At 31.0% G+C, this 17,100-nt stretch overlaps 1 protein-coding gene across 1 annotated transcript in view; it reads left to right on the top strand.

The window, feature by feature from the left end:
- The first annotated feature begins 1,417 nt into the window (after positions 1 to 1,417).
- Positions 1,418 to 17,100, top strand: part of LOC127837408 (uncharacterized) — a 57,990-nt gene continuing 42,307 nt past the window's right edge. Inside the window, exons 1-2 of the mRNA XM_052364472.1 lie at positions 1,418 to 1,443; positions 6,557 to 6,625. Of these exons, the coding sequence (XP_052220432.1) occupies positions 6,558 to 6,625 (68 nt within the window). The 5' untranslated portion in view covers positions 1,418 to 1,443; position 6,557. The remainder of the gene's footprint in view (positions 1,444 to 6,556; positions 6,626 to 17,100) is intronic.

Genomic DNA, 17,100 nt, shown 5'->3' with positions numbered 1-17,100 from the left:
TATAGCCAATTAATTTCGTTTTCAGTTAATACGGAACTTTTAACGACAAAAGTTCTCGCACCAAATTATTATTATGTCTATACAATATGTACATATAGTAAAAGCTGATATTTTTGATTCAACACTAACATGGGAAAGTTTAATTTATGTACCCTTATGGCGCAATTTACTTCAATTGTCCTCTCGTCGTTATCATAGAAATTGCGATTTATTACTTTTATCTTTTCATGAGTCTGGGCTGGCTTGATGGAAATTGAAAATTCGATATTTACTATTTGTATATGGTTTTGGATATGCTTGGATAAACCAGGGTATTTAAAATATAAATATATTGTATCGACTTTAAAACAGCGTGCAACTGTTTGCTGTACACAAAAATTGCAATATGATGTATTCAACTGAAGTCGATATCATTATTATAACAAGATATCTAAGTATGTAAAATATCTAACATAGTGCACGAACATAAATAATTTCAATTTCAACATTTGATATTTAAACCACAAGTTGTCCATCAAATTCGGGTCACAAAGTAATATATGGAAACAAAGTTATTTGCCACCTCAGTTTAACCGATGAAAATCGTGTTTTAGACTGTAAATGTTAAGTTGTTTTTGTTTTAATGTATATTATGATATTCGATACAGACACTTATCCTCATGAAATAGAGTTGTCCCTTGAAATATGACGTTCTTAATGTAATGGACTTTTAAAGGAAACTAAAATAAAACATTTAACACCCCGCATTAGGTATCGTTATGTAAAGTCATCATAACCACTACTGTGTCATTTTTATACGTGGATATTTTAACATCCTCGTTTCTTATTGATCGATCTACAACTCAAAGTAGAACACCTTATTACGTCTTAAAAACATGCCTTGCCTAAAAATAGATATATCCTAATTGTTGTGTTTATGGTATTACAGCAGGAAAAACAATATCGCAACTATCCATTATAATATGTCTTTTTTGTATATAACGCTTAGATATGTATGTCTTCATTTCTAAATTCGTATGTATACTTTGTATGGGAAAGTGTGATCTACAATGCATAAATAATTATTCGTATGCAAATGCATATTCATTGCTAGTTTGGAAGTAAATACCATAAGAAAACGACCAAAAACAAAAGTTGCTTAATTACTATAAGGCACGTGTATATGTTTTAAGCATTTTTCAAATGAAATTATCATCTTAAGCGCGATGAAACAATTCTTATAATTTTCATTTAAATAAAATTCTTCGGCCTTGTTTTGCTGTTAATACCTACACACCTTTATATTTTTAACATTTTCAACTTTTGCTAAATTTATTCCGACACGTAATCAACTTTCACTTTCATATAAGGTCGAAAAGAAAATTCTCTGAATTTCATCTTAACTAATATACTTCCTCTTTTTTACGGTAAATGATTATTTGGACGAAGGCGACGCAAAGTAAGGTACTTATTATATAATGTATTTTATTGATGAGTTGTAGCCTTCATGTTCTCGCTGCTATTGTAAAACCTCAATTATTAACAGTAAAAAAGCAATTGACAATGGTTGAATTACTGTTATGTATTGTTCCATGATTTTATTAATTAAGCTAGGTATGTTTATCTTGCATCGTTCACACGCTTTAAGATTTTCTCAATCATAAATAGTAAATATTAGTATAAATTGAAAGAAAACACATATATCTATACATTTGATTGATAAGCAAAATTTGTAAGATATTAACAAAAAGATAAAGGTAGTTGAGCTAGTTAGCCATGAATTATATTTAAAAAAAGATATATATAAAAAAATAAAAAAAATATAAAAATAAATAAAAAAAAAATAAAAAAAATAATCGAGACTCTGTTGTACGGGCTTATTTTTCACTAGGACTCATAGGACCAAACAATTAAAGAATTTTGCGGGCTTCTTTGCTCGAAAAGGATATTTATTGTACAAGTGACTGGAAACCAAGAATCATTAGGGCTTCTTTGCTCAATGATTGAATTACATCAACCAGCTGTCTTTTAGTCATGCTTAGGCCTTCTAGTTGTGTCTTATAGTCACACTGTAATTTTAACCTTCAAGTTGTGTCTTGTAGTCACACTTGGTCAGTATATTTGTGACTTGTAGTCACGATAGTTCAAATAAGGTTAAAACCAAAAAGAAGTGCCCTTAAGTATGACAGGTGACCGGTAGCTGTGGGATCCGACAGCCAGAGTGCAATATCCTTTTACGTATCCTTTTAGTTAATGAAAAACCGTGTCTTTATGTTGCCAAATATTTGCTCATATTATCATTATAATTATTGTCTTAACTCTAGTTATATCAATTTATTACATAATATTTTACTGTTACTGTGTTTTAATAGTGTAGCCGGTATTGTTTTATTGCTTAAGTTCCTTACAGCATTCTTATTTATATCACACATTTCAAGATCATTAATCCTTTAATTAATGCCGCATAATATTATCAATACTTCTTATTTTTTTATTAATTTTATGTACATATATATGTTTTGAACAACGCCATTGAATATAATTATATAAATAGGTGTTTCATCAAATTAGCAAGTTTCAAGTTTCAAGTACGTTTATGATAAGTATGTATTTGCATTTTACCAATGTTCAACTTATAATATCCTTCACAAACAACGAATACTGTATTTGAAGCGGAATGCAACCTTTTAAACTGAATTTTCATTTCGACTGTAAGATAAGTCCTCTATTATTTGTTAGCGGCAATTAAACAAAAACTCATTAGAATGATGGTTTATTTGACATGTGTCAATGTGCTGATTTGCACTAATTCTTACTGTTGTCGTAATAACTGAGCCGCAATAACAAGGTGCGCAATTGCACATACTTGTAATAGCTATAACAGTTATAGTTCATGCGACATACGCTCAATAAAAAGAAACTTAAACTTTTGAGATGTCCGTCGCAAAAATTTCAAAGCTCCACAAACTCTACTGCTGGTAAATAAATACGTATGTAATATATTTTTATACATTGTATTTGAAAGAATTGTCCTGTTTGGTGATGCAAGTTTGTCACAAATTTCTCTACTGTAATGTTTATGGGATTTATTTGTAATACATTTGTATTTGTTTATAGTCGATTCAAAAGCTCGCATGAGCTTATGTTTGTATATGTTGCTGTCTTGCCGACTTTAAATAAAACTTATTTTATCTTATCTTAATACATTATAACGCTTAAACGTTTTATTTGTTATAAGCGGTATAATCATACTTATTTTGTTTCCCACGGTACAAGTCGAGAGGTATTTAAAATGCGATTAGACTGGTTATAGATAAAATGCTACACAATAATAATGTTCTGAAAGAAAGACTTTTTAAAATAATTCAACGGGATTGTTTTGCAAAAACTAAGGTAAAGGTTGAAATGAAAAAAAAATAGTGTATTGAAAAATGGGATACACTAAACAAATAAAATGGTTTTGAAATATAGTTTTGTAACAGAAGACTTATTTAAATTAGTGAATCTACAAATCCAAGCCTATTTCAATAATGATGTTTATCAAACTGTTTTAAACTTAAACTTAATAGATCTTCATGTTTATCTATTAATAAATATATTGCGTATGATGCGCAATCTACGTATGTTATTTCAAAGATTAAATGACCACAACTCACACAGAAGCAATTCAACGTCGTACAGTAAGTACTTACTTCTCGCAATAATTCGTATGATAATAAGGTGTTGTTGGAAACAGAAACATTATTATAAAACATTCACTAGACATAATTATTGCATAATTACAACATTCAATATTGTTTTGGTGATGGATGGCAATTATACATATTTCATGTATCGGTAGTAAGAACAATTTGCTAAATTATAGGAAACACAATGGCAGACTAAATCATAATTGACACATACCCGTGAAGCTTGCCTTGATGCCCTGTGTATGAAAACATACACTATTTAAAGAAGGCCTGCAAAGAATCAATATGCTTTTTTCGTATCTTTTCGAAAATAAATGTATAATCTAATCTTAGTTTGGATCCTCATATATGCTTCAGGAGAAAAAAAAGCAAACCACAATAATGTGTTAACGACAACTGTATTTTTCAAAGATTCATGACTTAAACTGAAATTAACAGTTTACATTTTTTATTCAAATTAGTCTCGCAAACGTATAAAAAATATTTGACAATAACGTACAATCGAAATTGAAAATACGGACTTTATCAAAACAAAGGAAAGCTTTCTGAAGCTTAAAATAACAAAGTATTATTTGTCAACAGTTTGAATCTTTAAATGAACTTGTTTTTGTATTTAAAAAAATGTCGTTCACTAAATTAACTAAAAACTATAATATTTGAAATGTTTTTTCTATAATTTCTATAACATGGAAATCCCGAAATCAAAACGATGTCGAGGATTTGAACCAGGAATTCTATAAGCGAAAGCTAAAGCTCTACCACTTTAAAACGCTATCCTTCAAACGCTGTTTTAGTAATTCATGTTTTAGCTCAATAATCATGATGTATATTTTTTTCTAATTTCGATTAATGATTTTTTTATTCGACGAACAAACATGTTTAACATTTTTCATAGCAGCAAAAATGTCATGCATAAATTCTTTTTTAATATAAGACAGTTTTAAGAAGAGTTGTTTTCCAAACAAAGAACACGTCTCATACGTTAAATATTATTCGGTGATACGCCCTAGATAATGCGACTGTTTTTAAGTAAATATATTTTGCAATGCAACATTATTTGTGTAATAAAGTATTACTTCATGCTAGGAGAACCTTTATAGCTACTATTTTTAAACCATTGACATACGATACACTTCATAATGACACACGTTTTGGTAAATCATTGTTTAAATAATACGGGGATATCACGTTTCACCTGCCATTCAAATGCACTATATATAGGTAACAGTCTAGTCGCAAACTGAAGTATAAATACGCTTCAAAAATAATCACCTTTATACGTACTTGATGTTCCGATCTGTATTGGCGGAAATTCATCGGAACTCTAAATACGTCAATTTTGTATAAGGAGCATAGTAAAGATTACAGTATGGACGTTTGTGAGAATACGAAAATGATGATGATTTGGGATTGACCAAGTGCCAGTTCCTCCCTAGATAATACTTGATTTCATAACAATCACAGACATCACAACGTGCTTGTTTTAAAAAAAAAATGTTTCAACATTAAAGTAGTTTAGCCACTTGCAGTAACAAAGTGAAGCAACGAGTGATATTCTTCAAAGTATAAAATATTTGATTTTTTTTGGAATTACTCGGTGATTATTTTTTATTCAAAACTATATACTGGTATACAAACAGTTTACAAGTATGTAGAACAAAAACGTTGATTTACCGTTTGAACGCATATGATTTACGCACAGAGTCTTTCTTTACATGAAATGAAAAACGTCCGTAACGCTGCTAAAACTGAGTTGATGATTTTCTAGATTTGAAAGGATGAATTGGTGATCTCATTTAGCTAAATCATCAAAGTGTGAATCGTCCCCAACGGACCACATTCATTGTAACTTTGGATAGAATATATAATAAATAAATGATGATAATAGTATATAGTAAATCTAAAAGTTAAATCACACACTTATATATGGTTCACGCTTTACTTTTTGTATTTGTCCTCGGCGTTAACAATTACCAATAATTAGTTACTTATTATTTCATGTTTAACGCTTTTGTTTTAGGCTACCTGGTCAGTGTTAGTGTAAATGGTTGCAATGTATTGCTGCCAAAAGTTGAAATATAGTGTATTTGCTCAGTATGACAGATTCATTATAATAACGTAAAGCAATTATTATACTACCTAACTTTTTTTCTCTTAGAATCGTTCCATGAATTCTTTATCGGGGATGTCGCTGTATATACTGTTCATTAGCAAAGTTGAGCTCACATGGCGTTTTTTTATGAAACATAATGAAGGCGACAATTTTAAATGAAAATTATTAATGAACAAATGAATATATACGCGTCCATAAATAATATCGGGATGAAGTTCGGTCTGTTATTTTATGCAACACAATATATTCTACAAGTATTTATGGCTCGCGGTTCGTTATTTGATGAAATTAATTGTTAGCATTTAAGTTTGTTTAAAAGTAAAAATGGAAGATATATACGTAGCAAAATATCAACCGTTTAGACGACAAAGTAGTATAATCATTAATAGTATGTAATTGTTTTAAAGTAAACAATTTATATTGTAAATTTGCATTTCTTAAACTTGTTCCTTGTAAATAGCAAACATACTACTATTATTTATGTATTTCACCGCTGCGTCATGTTATAATTGCAAAAACTTTCAAGCTTTTTATTTTTCAACTTTTACAAGAAATATATAATCAAAAGCAAGAGTGATGATAAATAATTACGTTGAAGATAAAACGATGAACAATAGTTATATCAGAAACTTTACGTTATTTAACATCACACCGTAAAGTGTGTTATTTCCATACAAATACCAACGTTTGCACTTTAAAAAAAATAAAGAACTACTTTAAAATAGCCTAAATGGGTATATGTCTGTATTGATTTTCTGGCAATTAATATTTTCAGAATGACGAATCAAGGAACCTGGATACAGTTAGACAGCTTCACATGCCCAGCAGCTGGTTGTAGCGCAAGGTAAAGGACATCGTACTAACCACGCAAATATTTCAGACTTTATAATAGCATTCGTATATACAATCTATGTAATATTATTATGCCGAATTAAATAGATGATTTTTTGAAAAATGTTCGGTCAGGTAATTCATGTTGGTTGTTTAAATATCATATATGCATCTTTTTAAAATATATTTTTTAAACGGAGCAAGCCTCCTTAAGGCCTCAAGTGTATTGAGGTGAATAATAAATACTCATCGCAAGATCCGCTTGAAATAAACAATTTTTACAATTGTATGGGATTAAGAAATATATTTAAACGTCGATGTATGTTATGTGTAATGTAAGCATGTTTGACGACATAACGTGTGCAGCAAAAACACACTTTTTGCATTATTTTACAAGTCTGTCTCATATTCTTTATGTAATTTACCATTTATATTCATTAGAACAAAAGGGAAATGGGTCTGTGCTACAGATAATTCGGATATGTACATCAATGAACTGGGCAAAATGAAGTGTTACAATGGTACACACATTGGTAAGTAGCTTGTAACTCAAATTAATCATTTTGGATTTAATCTGAATAATCAGTTATATAATGCATAGTTATTAAATACCTTAGCTTTACTAATTGAACTAGACTTTTGTTTGATGAATTTCATTAATCGTATAATACAAGCTGGCGATATCAAGAGTTACTCTTCTGATAATTTTCATTGAGTTTCATTATAACTGTATTTGTGGTGTCCGTTACATGTTGGTAGCACACTAGCACCATTTTAGGCTATTCATATAAACTGCGTTTGCATAAATGCGAATTTTATTCAGTTGTATACGTTATCATCATGTCATCATAGGAAAAGTGGATATAACGGGTTGATCGGTTAAAATATTTCTTTTTAAAAAAGCATATGCGTTTCGTTTGAAACACTTCCAAACACAAGTGTACGGTTAAGCTTAAGCATTTTCTATTTTTTAATTTTGTTCACCCAATCGAGTGTTATAACTAACCTCTTTACAAAATCCATCATTTCATGTAACAGTAGAACAGTATGTGTACTGTCGTCGCTGCTTATTTATTATTTTTGTCAAATGTTCTGATACCTCTAATACATCCATCGGCGGTATAATAAAACTTAACATATCAAACCAGTGCAATCAAAGTTATTGGCACTGACATAATCGAATTACAAACTGGATCCTTTCAGCTGATCTCTGCAGGTGGGGATGGAACTGTGGTAGCAGCTCCCACAATGGCAAGTTTGTGACTGCGGACTTCGAGGGATTCTCATTCGCACTCTCACAGGCGGTACAACTGATGACGAAAGGCGGTTCTGAATGGGTTTCAAAATTGGTTATTGAAATTGGAAAACAATACGGCAATAAGTGAAGCACTTTTTCATCCGTTCGTCAGGAAAGTAGGCTTTGACCACATGTGAAATTTAAATTGTTTTTACAAACGTCATTTCTTAATTGAAGAAAGACATTCGTTGTTTTTGGTCTAAATGAAACTAAAAATATGTAAACATGCATGAAGACAAATACAAATATACGAATATATGTCATTTTTGAAGCATCTTTAATAGTTCTTAAATATATTATTCACCCATTTGTTACGCGAAAACAAACCATTCATACACACCGATATTAGAGACATGATATGTATATCCATTTGTCTCAATACGACATTTTTTTCTAATTAACATGCTTTTTTTAAATAATAAACTTTTAAAATATGAAGACATACAAAAGAGGCAACGGTTGATGTACAGCTATTTTGTGTATTTATATGTTTGTGTTATCTGTTTAGCCTGTTTGTATGAAACTCTCAAAACATCTATTGTCATTATTGAAACGTAGCGTTAGGTAGCCGAAGTTGTGTGATATTTCCTGTGAATTTTAATATATTATTAATTGAACAAAGTAATACAAAAAAAACAAATAATATTTAAAAAGCGAAAAGATGTATTTTCGATAACATTACAAATTACCTGTTATCGGGCGTTGCAATCTGGATTTTTGTATCGACAGCTATTTTTAAATCTCTTTTCAGCTTAAATGTTCGACAGCTATTTTTAAATCTCTTTTCAGCTTAAATGTTAAACTGACACGGGCCGCAACAAATGTAAAACGATGTTTTAAAAAAAAGCTTTGTGGTTTAATGAGACATGCACTCAAAACAAAAGAGAGTTTTATGGATTTAAGACAATCTCTGAATGTTATCTCTGTAATGTGAAAAAGACTTGGTTTTTTATATGCGAGAAATAAAAATGTCTGCCTTTAAAGGAATTTCAAACGTGATTATTACAATTAAGAAAAACATATATTAGAGAAAATAAGAAAATACAATTCGAAACATTGTTGGTGATACATACACACATATCAAAACAAACATGGTTCAAATAGTTATGATATCAACATGGGAATTTTTTTTACCATTATAGACAATTATAATCGAATAATGTGTATAACATGCAATTCATGCGTATTACACTATTTAACAAGCATGTTTGTGCTTTTACTGTAAAACGAAGTCAGAAACACGATATCTAACATGTAACGTTATAAAAGCCGTGACTTGTTCAATAATGTAGCCGATTTCTTTATTGATTTGCAAAAATTTTATCTCCCTATAATTGATGTCATTTCAAAACATATTTTCTTCATGTTAACGATACTGAATGAACAGTGAATCTGTATTTAATCCTACTAAATTCGATTTCAAAGACAAACGATGTACGTCCGATTGTATTTGTATCTTACAAACCATTATCAAAATATACTGTTGCAAAAACATTAGTTATGTTGTGTTTCATTGACTATGTCAAGGAATTTGATATAGTTATCACAAAGCAATACAGGTACAATGATTTAATCTGTCAACATGCTAACTATGATAACACATATAAATGCATGTTTAATCATGTATATAAACAAATATCATATTTTCTTTTAATGAAATACGATAGCTATTTTGCTTGAAAATTATATAAGACATGCTATAAATGTTAATAATATTTTCTAAATTTGCATTTGCTATTGGTTTGTATGCTATAATTTGCGAACTATATATTGTTTATTTACTACTAAATCCGTAAGTCGTCCGAACAAACTCAACGAAATAAACATATAAACTTCTTAAATGGCATCTTAAAACTAATTTTAATAAAACGAAATAGGTATATTTTAAATAGCTGGAGAAATTAATCATTTTCAGTAAATAACGATGGTATCAATATTCTTAATGGTTTTGTGTACCTGAGAGTAAAATTCCACGACATTAGAAATATTTCCAATACTGTTAAAAGAATAAAGGAACAAGCATTAGGATACTACAATCACCTTTTATTGCTTTTTAGCCTTGTCAAAACAGATGTCAAAACCGACTAGCTATATGTGATTGTTTAGTAACGCCAGTTATACTGTATGGCCCTAGAGTATGGGGCATAGATGACAACCCTGAATTCGATACAATACATTATTAATTATGTAAGATTACTGTTTTGTTTAAGACGATCTACGTCTAACTGTGTTGTGTTATTTGAATTGGTTAGATTCCCTTAAACCGTTATATGCAAACATAGGGCATTGCGTTATTGAATGTCAGTTGTACATAATCTAAACGCATTATAATGAGTATTTAGGGTACAGATAAATATATAAACAAATATGGTGCAAATTGTTGAAATTAACTTTAGACATTAACATTTGCTTTGGTAGTACGCTTAAAAAGAGTATGCACGATTTCAAATATTTATGAATTTATATAAAATGTGTTAAAAACGTTTAATACATATATTTTAATTTACATTTTAATAAAAGTTCAGAAGAATGTGTGTCGAAAATTGCAAAATAAGCCAGATATTTTATTCTGCATTCGAAAATCTTTGTACGGTCGAATTCGCCAGCATATATATCATACATGTACGATGTGAATCTAAAACTTAGTTATCCGAATCATTTTAATTTCCTGCAACGATATCTATTCATACGACACACGAACACTAACTCCGTGAAATTCAATTTGTTTTTACATACGTCATTTCTTGATTGAAGATGGACAGATGTTTCTTTTACAATCTTTTACAATCGTTGAACATATAGCAAGTTATATCGTATATTTCATTCTTGAATATATGTCATTTTTGAATCATCTTTAATATTTAATTAATATATTATTCACCTATTATTTGTTCAGATGAATGGTCGTGAAAACAAACCATTCATACACACCGATACTAGAGACATGATTGAACGATAAAGAATGCAAACGTAAGATATAATTTTATAAGATTGAAACAGATGTTATACATCAGCGGCGTTTACATCTGTAAATATACACATGGACGTATCTGTGGATAAATTGATTATCATCCTTATATGTTGTATATATCTTTGATTATTAAACGGTTAAAATCATTTGTATTTCAAACAGGCATGTGCGCTTGGAACATTCACTTCTGTTGGCCCGGGTTTTGCACTGGAGGTTTGACCGAGAACTGCGTGTGTGCCAACGGTTTTATCAAGCGGTCAACAATAGACGACAGCTCATTAAATGCCGGCGAAACAACATGTCAACCGAATACGCAACCTAAAATTTTGATGTGCGATACGGTGGCAATGGGTCCAAATGGTGAAAAGAAACGCGCCATAAACATAAATGCATCGAATGCTTGTGAACACATGATTGACATGTTTGGGAACTTTAAGCCAGTCAGGATGGTATTCATTATGGAATCTGAATTCCTTGTAAAAAGTAGTCTTTTCCCTCCGCGACCCAATTTCATTCTCGAGGAAAACTTCGGCATAACCGATACTACAATAAATGCAAAGGCGAAAAGTACGACAGGTTTATATACGGACGTATCGTTCCATAAATTGTTGGTAGACACTTCATCAAGCGCAATGGTGACACAAATAAGACTTGAGGCAGGCAACATATCCGTCATTGACACAAAATATAACTTACAAAATGGACAGGCGTAAGTTGTACATTCAAGCTTTATATTTTATTCTAACATATGCTTTTGAATACTACTATATTTCAGTTACATTAAGAGGATTCTTCTGAATCCATGCGTGTGTATACTTAAAGGGGCCGTTTAACAGACTTCACGTTTTGGTAAATTGACAAAATTGAAAAAAGTTGTTTCAGATTCGAAAATTTTCGTTTTAGTTATGATATTTTTTAGGAAATAGTAAAACTGACCATTTACCATGCTCTTAAATATCTATTATATGCATCTTTTGACGATTCAAAAACCTGAAAATTATAAACGTCGTGCGACGCAAAACGATTGGATAATTTGGAAAGTTCTGCTGTTGTCCTTATATTTTGGGAAACTACGAGGATTGCTTATATAGGTAAAAAATACATTTGCTATAAGCATGAGCATGGATGGTCGAGTGGTCTAGGCGGGAGTCTTTCTGCTCCAGGACTCCAGGGGTCAGTGGTTCGAGCCCTGTTGAGGGTTAATTATTTTCTTTTTTTAAATGGTATTCTTGTTTTTTACTGGAGATTTTTAGGTCAAATGTTTAAATTTATCAATATAAAGCATTTAATGACAAGCTTCAATACATACCAAAATCTGTTAAATGGCCCCTTTAAAAGGAACCGTACAAAGAAAAATTCAAGCAAATGCTAACTAAATAACGAAATCATTCGATGAACTTTATAAGTGAATTACTTTCTAGTAGTTGCTTTTGCTTAGATTTTATGAATATATCTTAAGCCTGATTATGCTTATTATGGTATTAAATAACAGATCATGCTCTGCAATTTGTTACATGTGTTACAAAACACTTTGTTTCAGGCTCTGTTTGTCGTTTGAAGCAAAGGGAGGCGACTATTTAAGAAGCTTAAATACTTATTTAGCGAATCCTGTGTCTGAAACAGTACAATACACAAAAGTAACGCAACAAAAGACGATCTGCTACCGGTATGACAGTATCCCACCAGAGCACTGCTCTATATTCGGAAGTTGCAAATCAGAGCCATTAAACCTTCCATATCGAATCACAAGATCTAGTGAATTAACGGTTGATTTTATTGGATGGACAGACCTAATTCAAAATGGGCTACACACATATACAGCATCACCAATTGAAAGTTACCAAATTACCATAAACGAAGTTCCGCCTTCTATCGGATACTTGAGAGTCGATTACACGACAAATATATTTCACAAAAAAGTTAATTTTTCCATCAGCACCATGTCACTTAATCTTCAATCATCTTTTCCGAGGTTGTATTGTATCACGTTGGAGGTAAAGGATGTGGCAGATAATGTTCGTCAAGCTCGACGATTCGTGCTTTATGACAATTCTAGCTTCATCGAAACATGGAAAGAAAAACACTTCCGCTTCGATTCGGCGTCTGCGGCTTCAAATTTCCTATGGCAAACACATTACAGTGACATTTGTCTCAGCTTAAATGATTTTTTCATAAACCGGTTTTATTTAAACAACAACCTTTTAAATCCAATAGATCCAGATCCTAATGTTCTTATGAGTGGAATATATGAACAGACACATGATCCTCTTTCAGTTAATGGAACACCTAATGTTCACGGAATAATCAAATATTATGTGTCCTGGAAACTTAATAATTACTCATTTACGACAGAGAGACTTATTCCTAACTTCAAGTATCAGAGTTTCTGTACCAAACTGAATGTAACCGATGGACAAACATACACGTTCAACATACGTTCAGTGGATATAGTTAACAACACGTACACTGAGAGCAGATCCTTGCACATAGATAGATCACCGCCATTTATTTTTAACATGACGCTGAAGAAGGGGTCAGCAGTATTTGTTCACAACAGTACCGACTTGTCAAAGATGCAGATGACATTCGACGCACTAGATCTCCACAGTGGACTGCGTACAATAAAATGGGTATTTGGCCTAGTCGATGCATCTACAGAGCTATCGCAGGGTTACTTGGCAGTTGGTCAAACACAAAACGTACGTTTTTAATAGTTCTATAGCTAGTGTTTACCATTAGCGTTTATATTATTAAGGGGAAAATGTAATTAAGGGGAAAATATACATTTTTCGGCGTAGTTATTTAAACCCCCTTTTACTTTTCATATCAGTCACTGAAATCAAATGGAATTATATCACCAGCAGACAGGAATGAATTAATCCTATGCAAATTTCAATCTGAGAATAATACTTTAAACACAGGCATTTTCATCTATTTCAAATGAATGTCACAATATATGCATTCAGCTGTTTATGTGGGACTCAAGGAACGACGTTAGCAAGTATAGTTGTATCCCTGTTTAATGAATTAATCATCAGATTTTAAACTCAGAGGTTGCAATTGCGCACTTTTTATTCACTACCTAAATGAAGCCAAGCCAGTTCATAGACGTCGCATCTGATATGCTTAACGCCTGTGACGTAGTGCAGCAAATTGCGGAAGCTTATTTTGCTTATTATTATAAGCCATTTTAATATGCGGTGCCCTATTTCGCTACGTTGACACATAATTTTCTAATGCACAGGAATTGAATAACGCAGAAGAGAAAAACTAACAAATCTGTGCAGCTATTACTCAATTGTACAATTAAATGTGTGTCATTATTAGCTGTGAATATATCAAGGATCTTGTGTTTTGGCAATATGCACGTTATTTTAGTTTTGTTGTTAGACAAACATTATGGTTTTACGGAAATAAGTGAAAACTTTAATCTTCAATCAGTGACAACTCAAAAAGCAAAAACGTTAAGTTGATGAAACAAGGTATGTAAATAGATGGTATAGATTGCCATAGTAGCAGATGCTTTGGTTACACAATTAATTAAAAACTAAAATCCACATTGGTATATAAACGTCATTTCAGTCTCATTTGTCATGTAAATATTTTTTTTTCATTAATATTGGTTGTTATGGTGATCGATTATGATAATAATGCTATACTTATTCAAGGATTTTTTTAATTTAGCAAACAAAAAAGACACTCAGTATGGTATTTTTAATTGTGCATTCACGGGTTTGGAAGTAATTTTATACGTAATGATATTCTCTGCGCTTAAATGGCCTATTATCGTTGTATAAAAATGATATTTCACGTTTAAACTGACTGAATTCAATCTAGTTGGAAAGTGTATATACCGATGAATAAGCATACGAATCAATTTTTATTTAAATTTTGGTAGTTGTTTAATTTATGAATACTTAACTTCCACAGCAGACGTTATAGGCTCTATAATGTTAAACGCCTCTCTTTTAGGTAAAATGTGTTGACAGACGTGTTTTAATTGGTTAAAATGTTTAAATGTTCATGTATGTACCTTACATTGAGGGATAATTTTCAATAGGAACTATGCGTATAATATATTATTAGCAAAACTTGATCTTTAAACGAGTTTCAGATATAGAATTCATTTATTTACTCTCTCTATAATTCTCCGAACATTTGTTAATTTGTTAGGTTTGCATGATGATTTATGATTCAATAATAATTCGAAAATTACCTGATTAAGGTTATTGAAACTGATGAAAAAGAGAGGCAGTATACGCTCGGATTATTCATTGTAGAGTTTATTAATAATGCTAGAGTTTATCTCAAATAAATTAAGGGTCATGGTACCCGGATAATCTAGTTTCTTAGAAGTCACGTTGATAGGGAGCTTAAATCATCAGTCCGAAATTACACGTATCCAATCAGCTGTTTACCCCATGTTAGATTTTAAATTCAAATGTATACTATATTAATTAACTTAACTGTTGATGAATTATGTAGTAAATAAGTAGATAAAAATACCCAAATATTAGTAGGTGAATTACCTGAATATATATCCCCTAAAAATCCAACAGTTAAAACATACACAACTTACAAACTTGAATATTCCATTGCTTGACGGTTTTCAGTGGCTAACATACGTATATACAAATGCTTAAATAAAGACAACCGTATTCACAATTAAACGTTGAAATATAAATTAATGGACAATATCGTGACATTATACGAACCTAATGTTAAAATGTTTTATTATCAATGCCAGTGCATAATACAAATGTAACTCGAGAAGCAGACTGTGTTCTTTATTATTTCAGGTTGTGACAAAGAGTGTAAATACCTGCTATTGGAAATTCGCGCGGACGTCATTAAATAGATATTGAATGGCACATTATGAAAGACCCGTTTGGTCTATATTATGTTTGTCTAATATCAACTAATGTCCACCGTATATTCACCTAACAATATTAAGTGTACGGTTCTAACTTTAACGAACTATACATCAGTGTTTATTTAACCCATCGTGTTAAAGCAGAGTAGCTATGTCTTAAGCTTCTTCACAAAACTCTTTAACACCTATGAAGTCGATCGTTAAACGTATTTATTTTAAGTATTTAATCATTGAAAAAATCAACTGGGAAACGTCTTCAAACGATCTGACATTTTGATTTTGAGAATGCATAAAACATGTATTTATGTAATCACGAAACTGTTTAAAAATGAAATAAAAATCAATTTATAATATAAGTTTCGCAAGTAAGGCATTTGTTCGTTTTTGCCATAAAATGTTTAAAAGGGCATGTTAAAATATTTACAAATAAAAATCAACTTCTTTGTCAAAAAGACAAAATCATTAAAACAAAACCTAACATCTGGAAGCGTTGTAACAATACAGATGAAAGGACAATACTAAAAATACATTATTGAGGATTAATCATTTGAATGGATAAAGTTTCAATCGTAACAAACGCGAAATAATTTTTTTGTCTGTTTCTTTTTAAATTTGTCAAGCATATGGATCGATTGTATAAGGTATAAGATTTCCACAATCGAAATATATGAGAGATTACTGCGGTTTTCCTTTACTTAAAGATTAACGTTTGGATATTTTTATTTCGTAATTTTTACATTTGAGTTGTTCAGCTCCGATGTTTAAATCTAACCGTTTAAGTCATTAAATGCCAAGATCTGTGACCAAGTCTCTGAAACACAATGTTTTGTATACGATTATGTATTGCTCGCCACTATTTATCTGTCTACTGAGTGTTTGCATGACTGTATATCTAAATATCGATTAGACGGGGAATTGTTTGTCCGGACCGAAATCGATATACATGAATAAAAAACATATCGCATTGCACGTACTGTAACGCCATCGTTAAAATTATTAAACACGTTTGCGGAAAAAAACGAACAGAACTAAAGCGATTTAAGTGCGTATCTTATACTTTATATTGTGTTTACGTGGACTACGTGTATCAGGTAACTGCTGATAGGTATTTTATATCGAGGATTTTAGTTTGTTCATTTTATGGACAAATAAACACAAACATTACACTTGTTTTTGTAGTTATCCATCAAAGGGAGTTATTGATGATAAACATGGTCTTATATTTGCAAATGTGAGAATATCTTTCATAGTTAATGGTAACTTTAAAGAAACTCTCATTAAAGTGTGTTTTATAAATGTCAGAAGTAGCTAGGGACACATTTGCGTGCGCGGGAGGACAAGAAGTAA

The sequence above is a fragment of the Dreissena polymorpha genome, chromosome 7 (genome assembly GCF_020536995.1).
Source record: "Dreissena polymorpha isolate Duluth1 chromosome 7, UMN_Dpol_1.0, whole genome shotgun sequence".
Taxonomy (NCBI): Eukaryota; Metazoa; Mollusca; class Bivalvia; order Myida; family Dreissenidae; genus Dreissena; species Dreissena polymorpha.
Note: the sequence above shows the minus strand (reverse complement) of the source record. Positions and strands in the feature narration are given on the sequence as shown.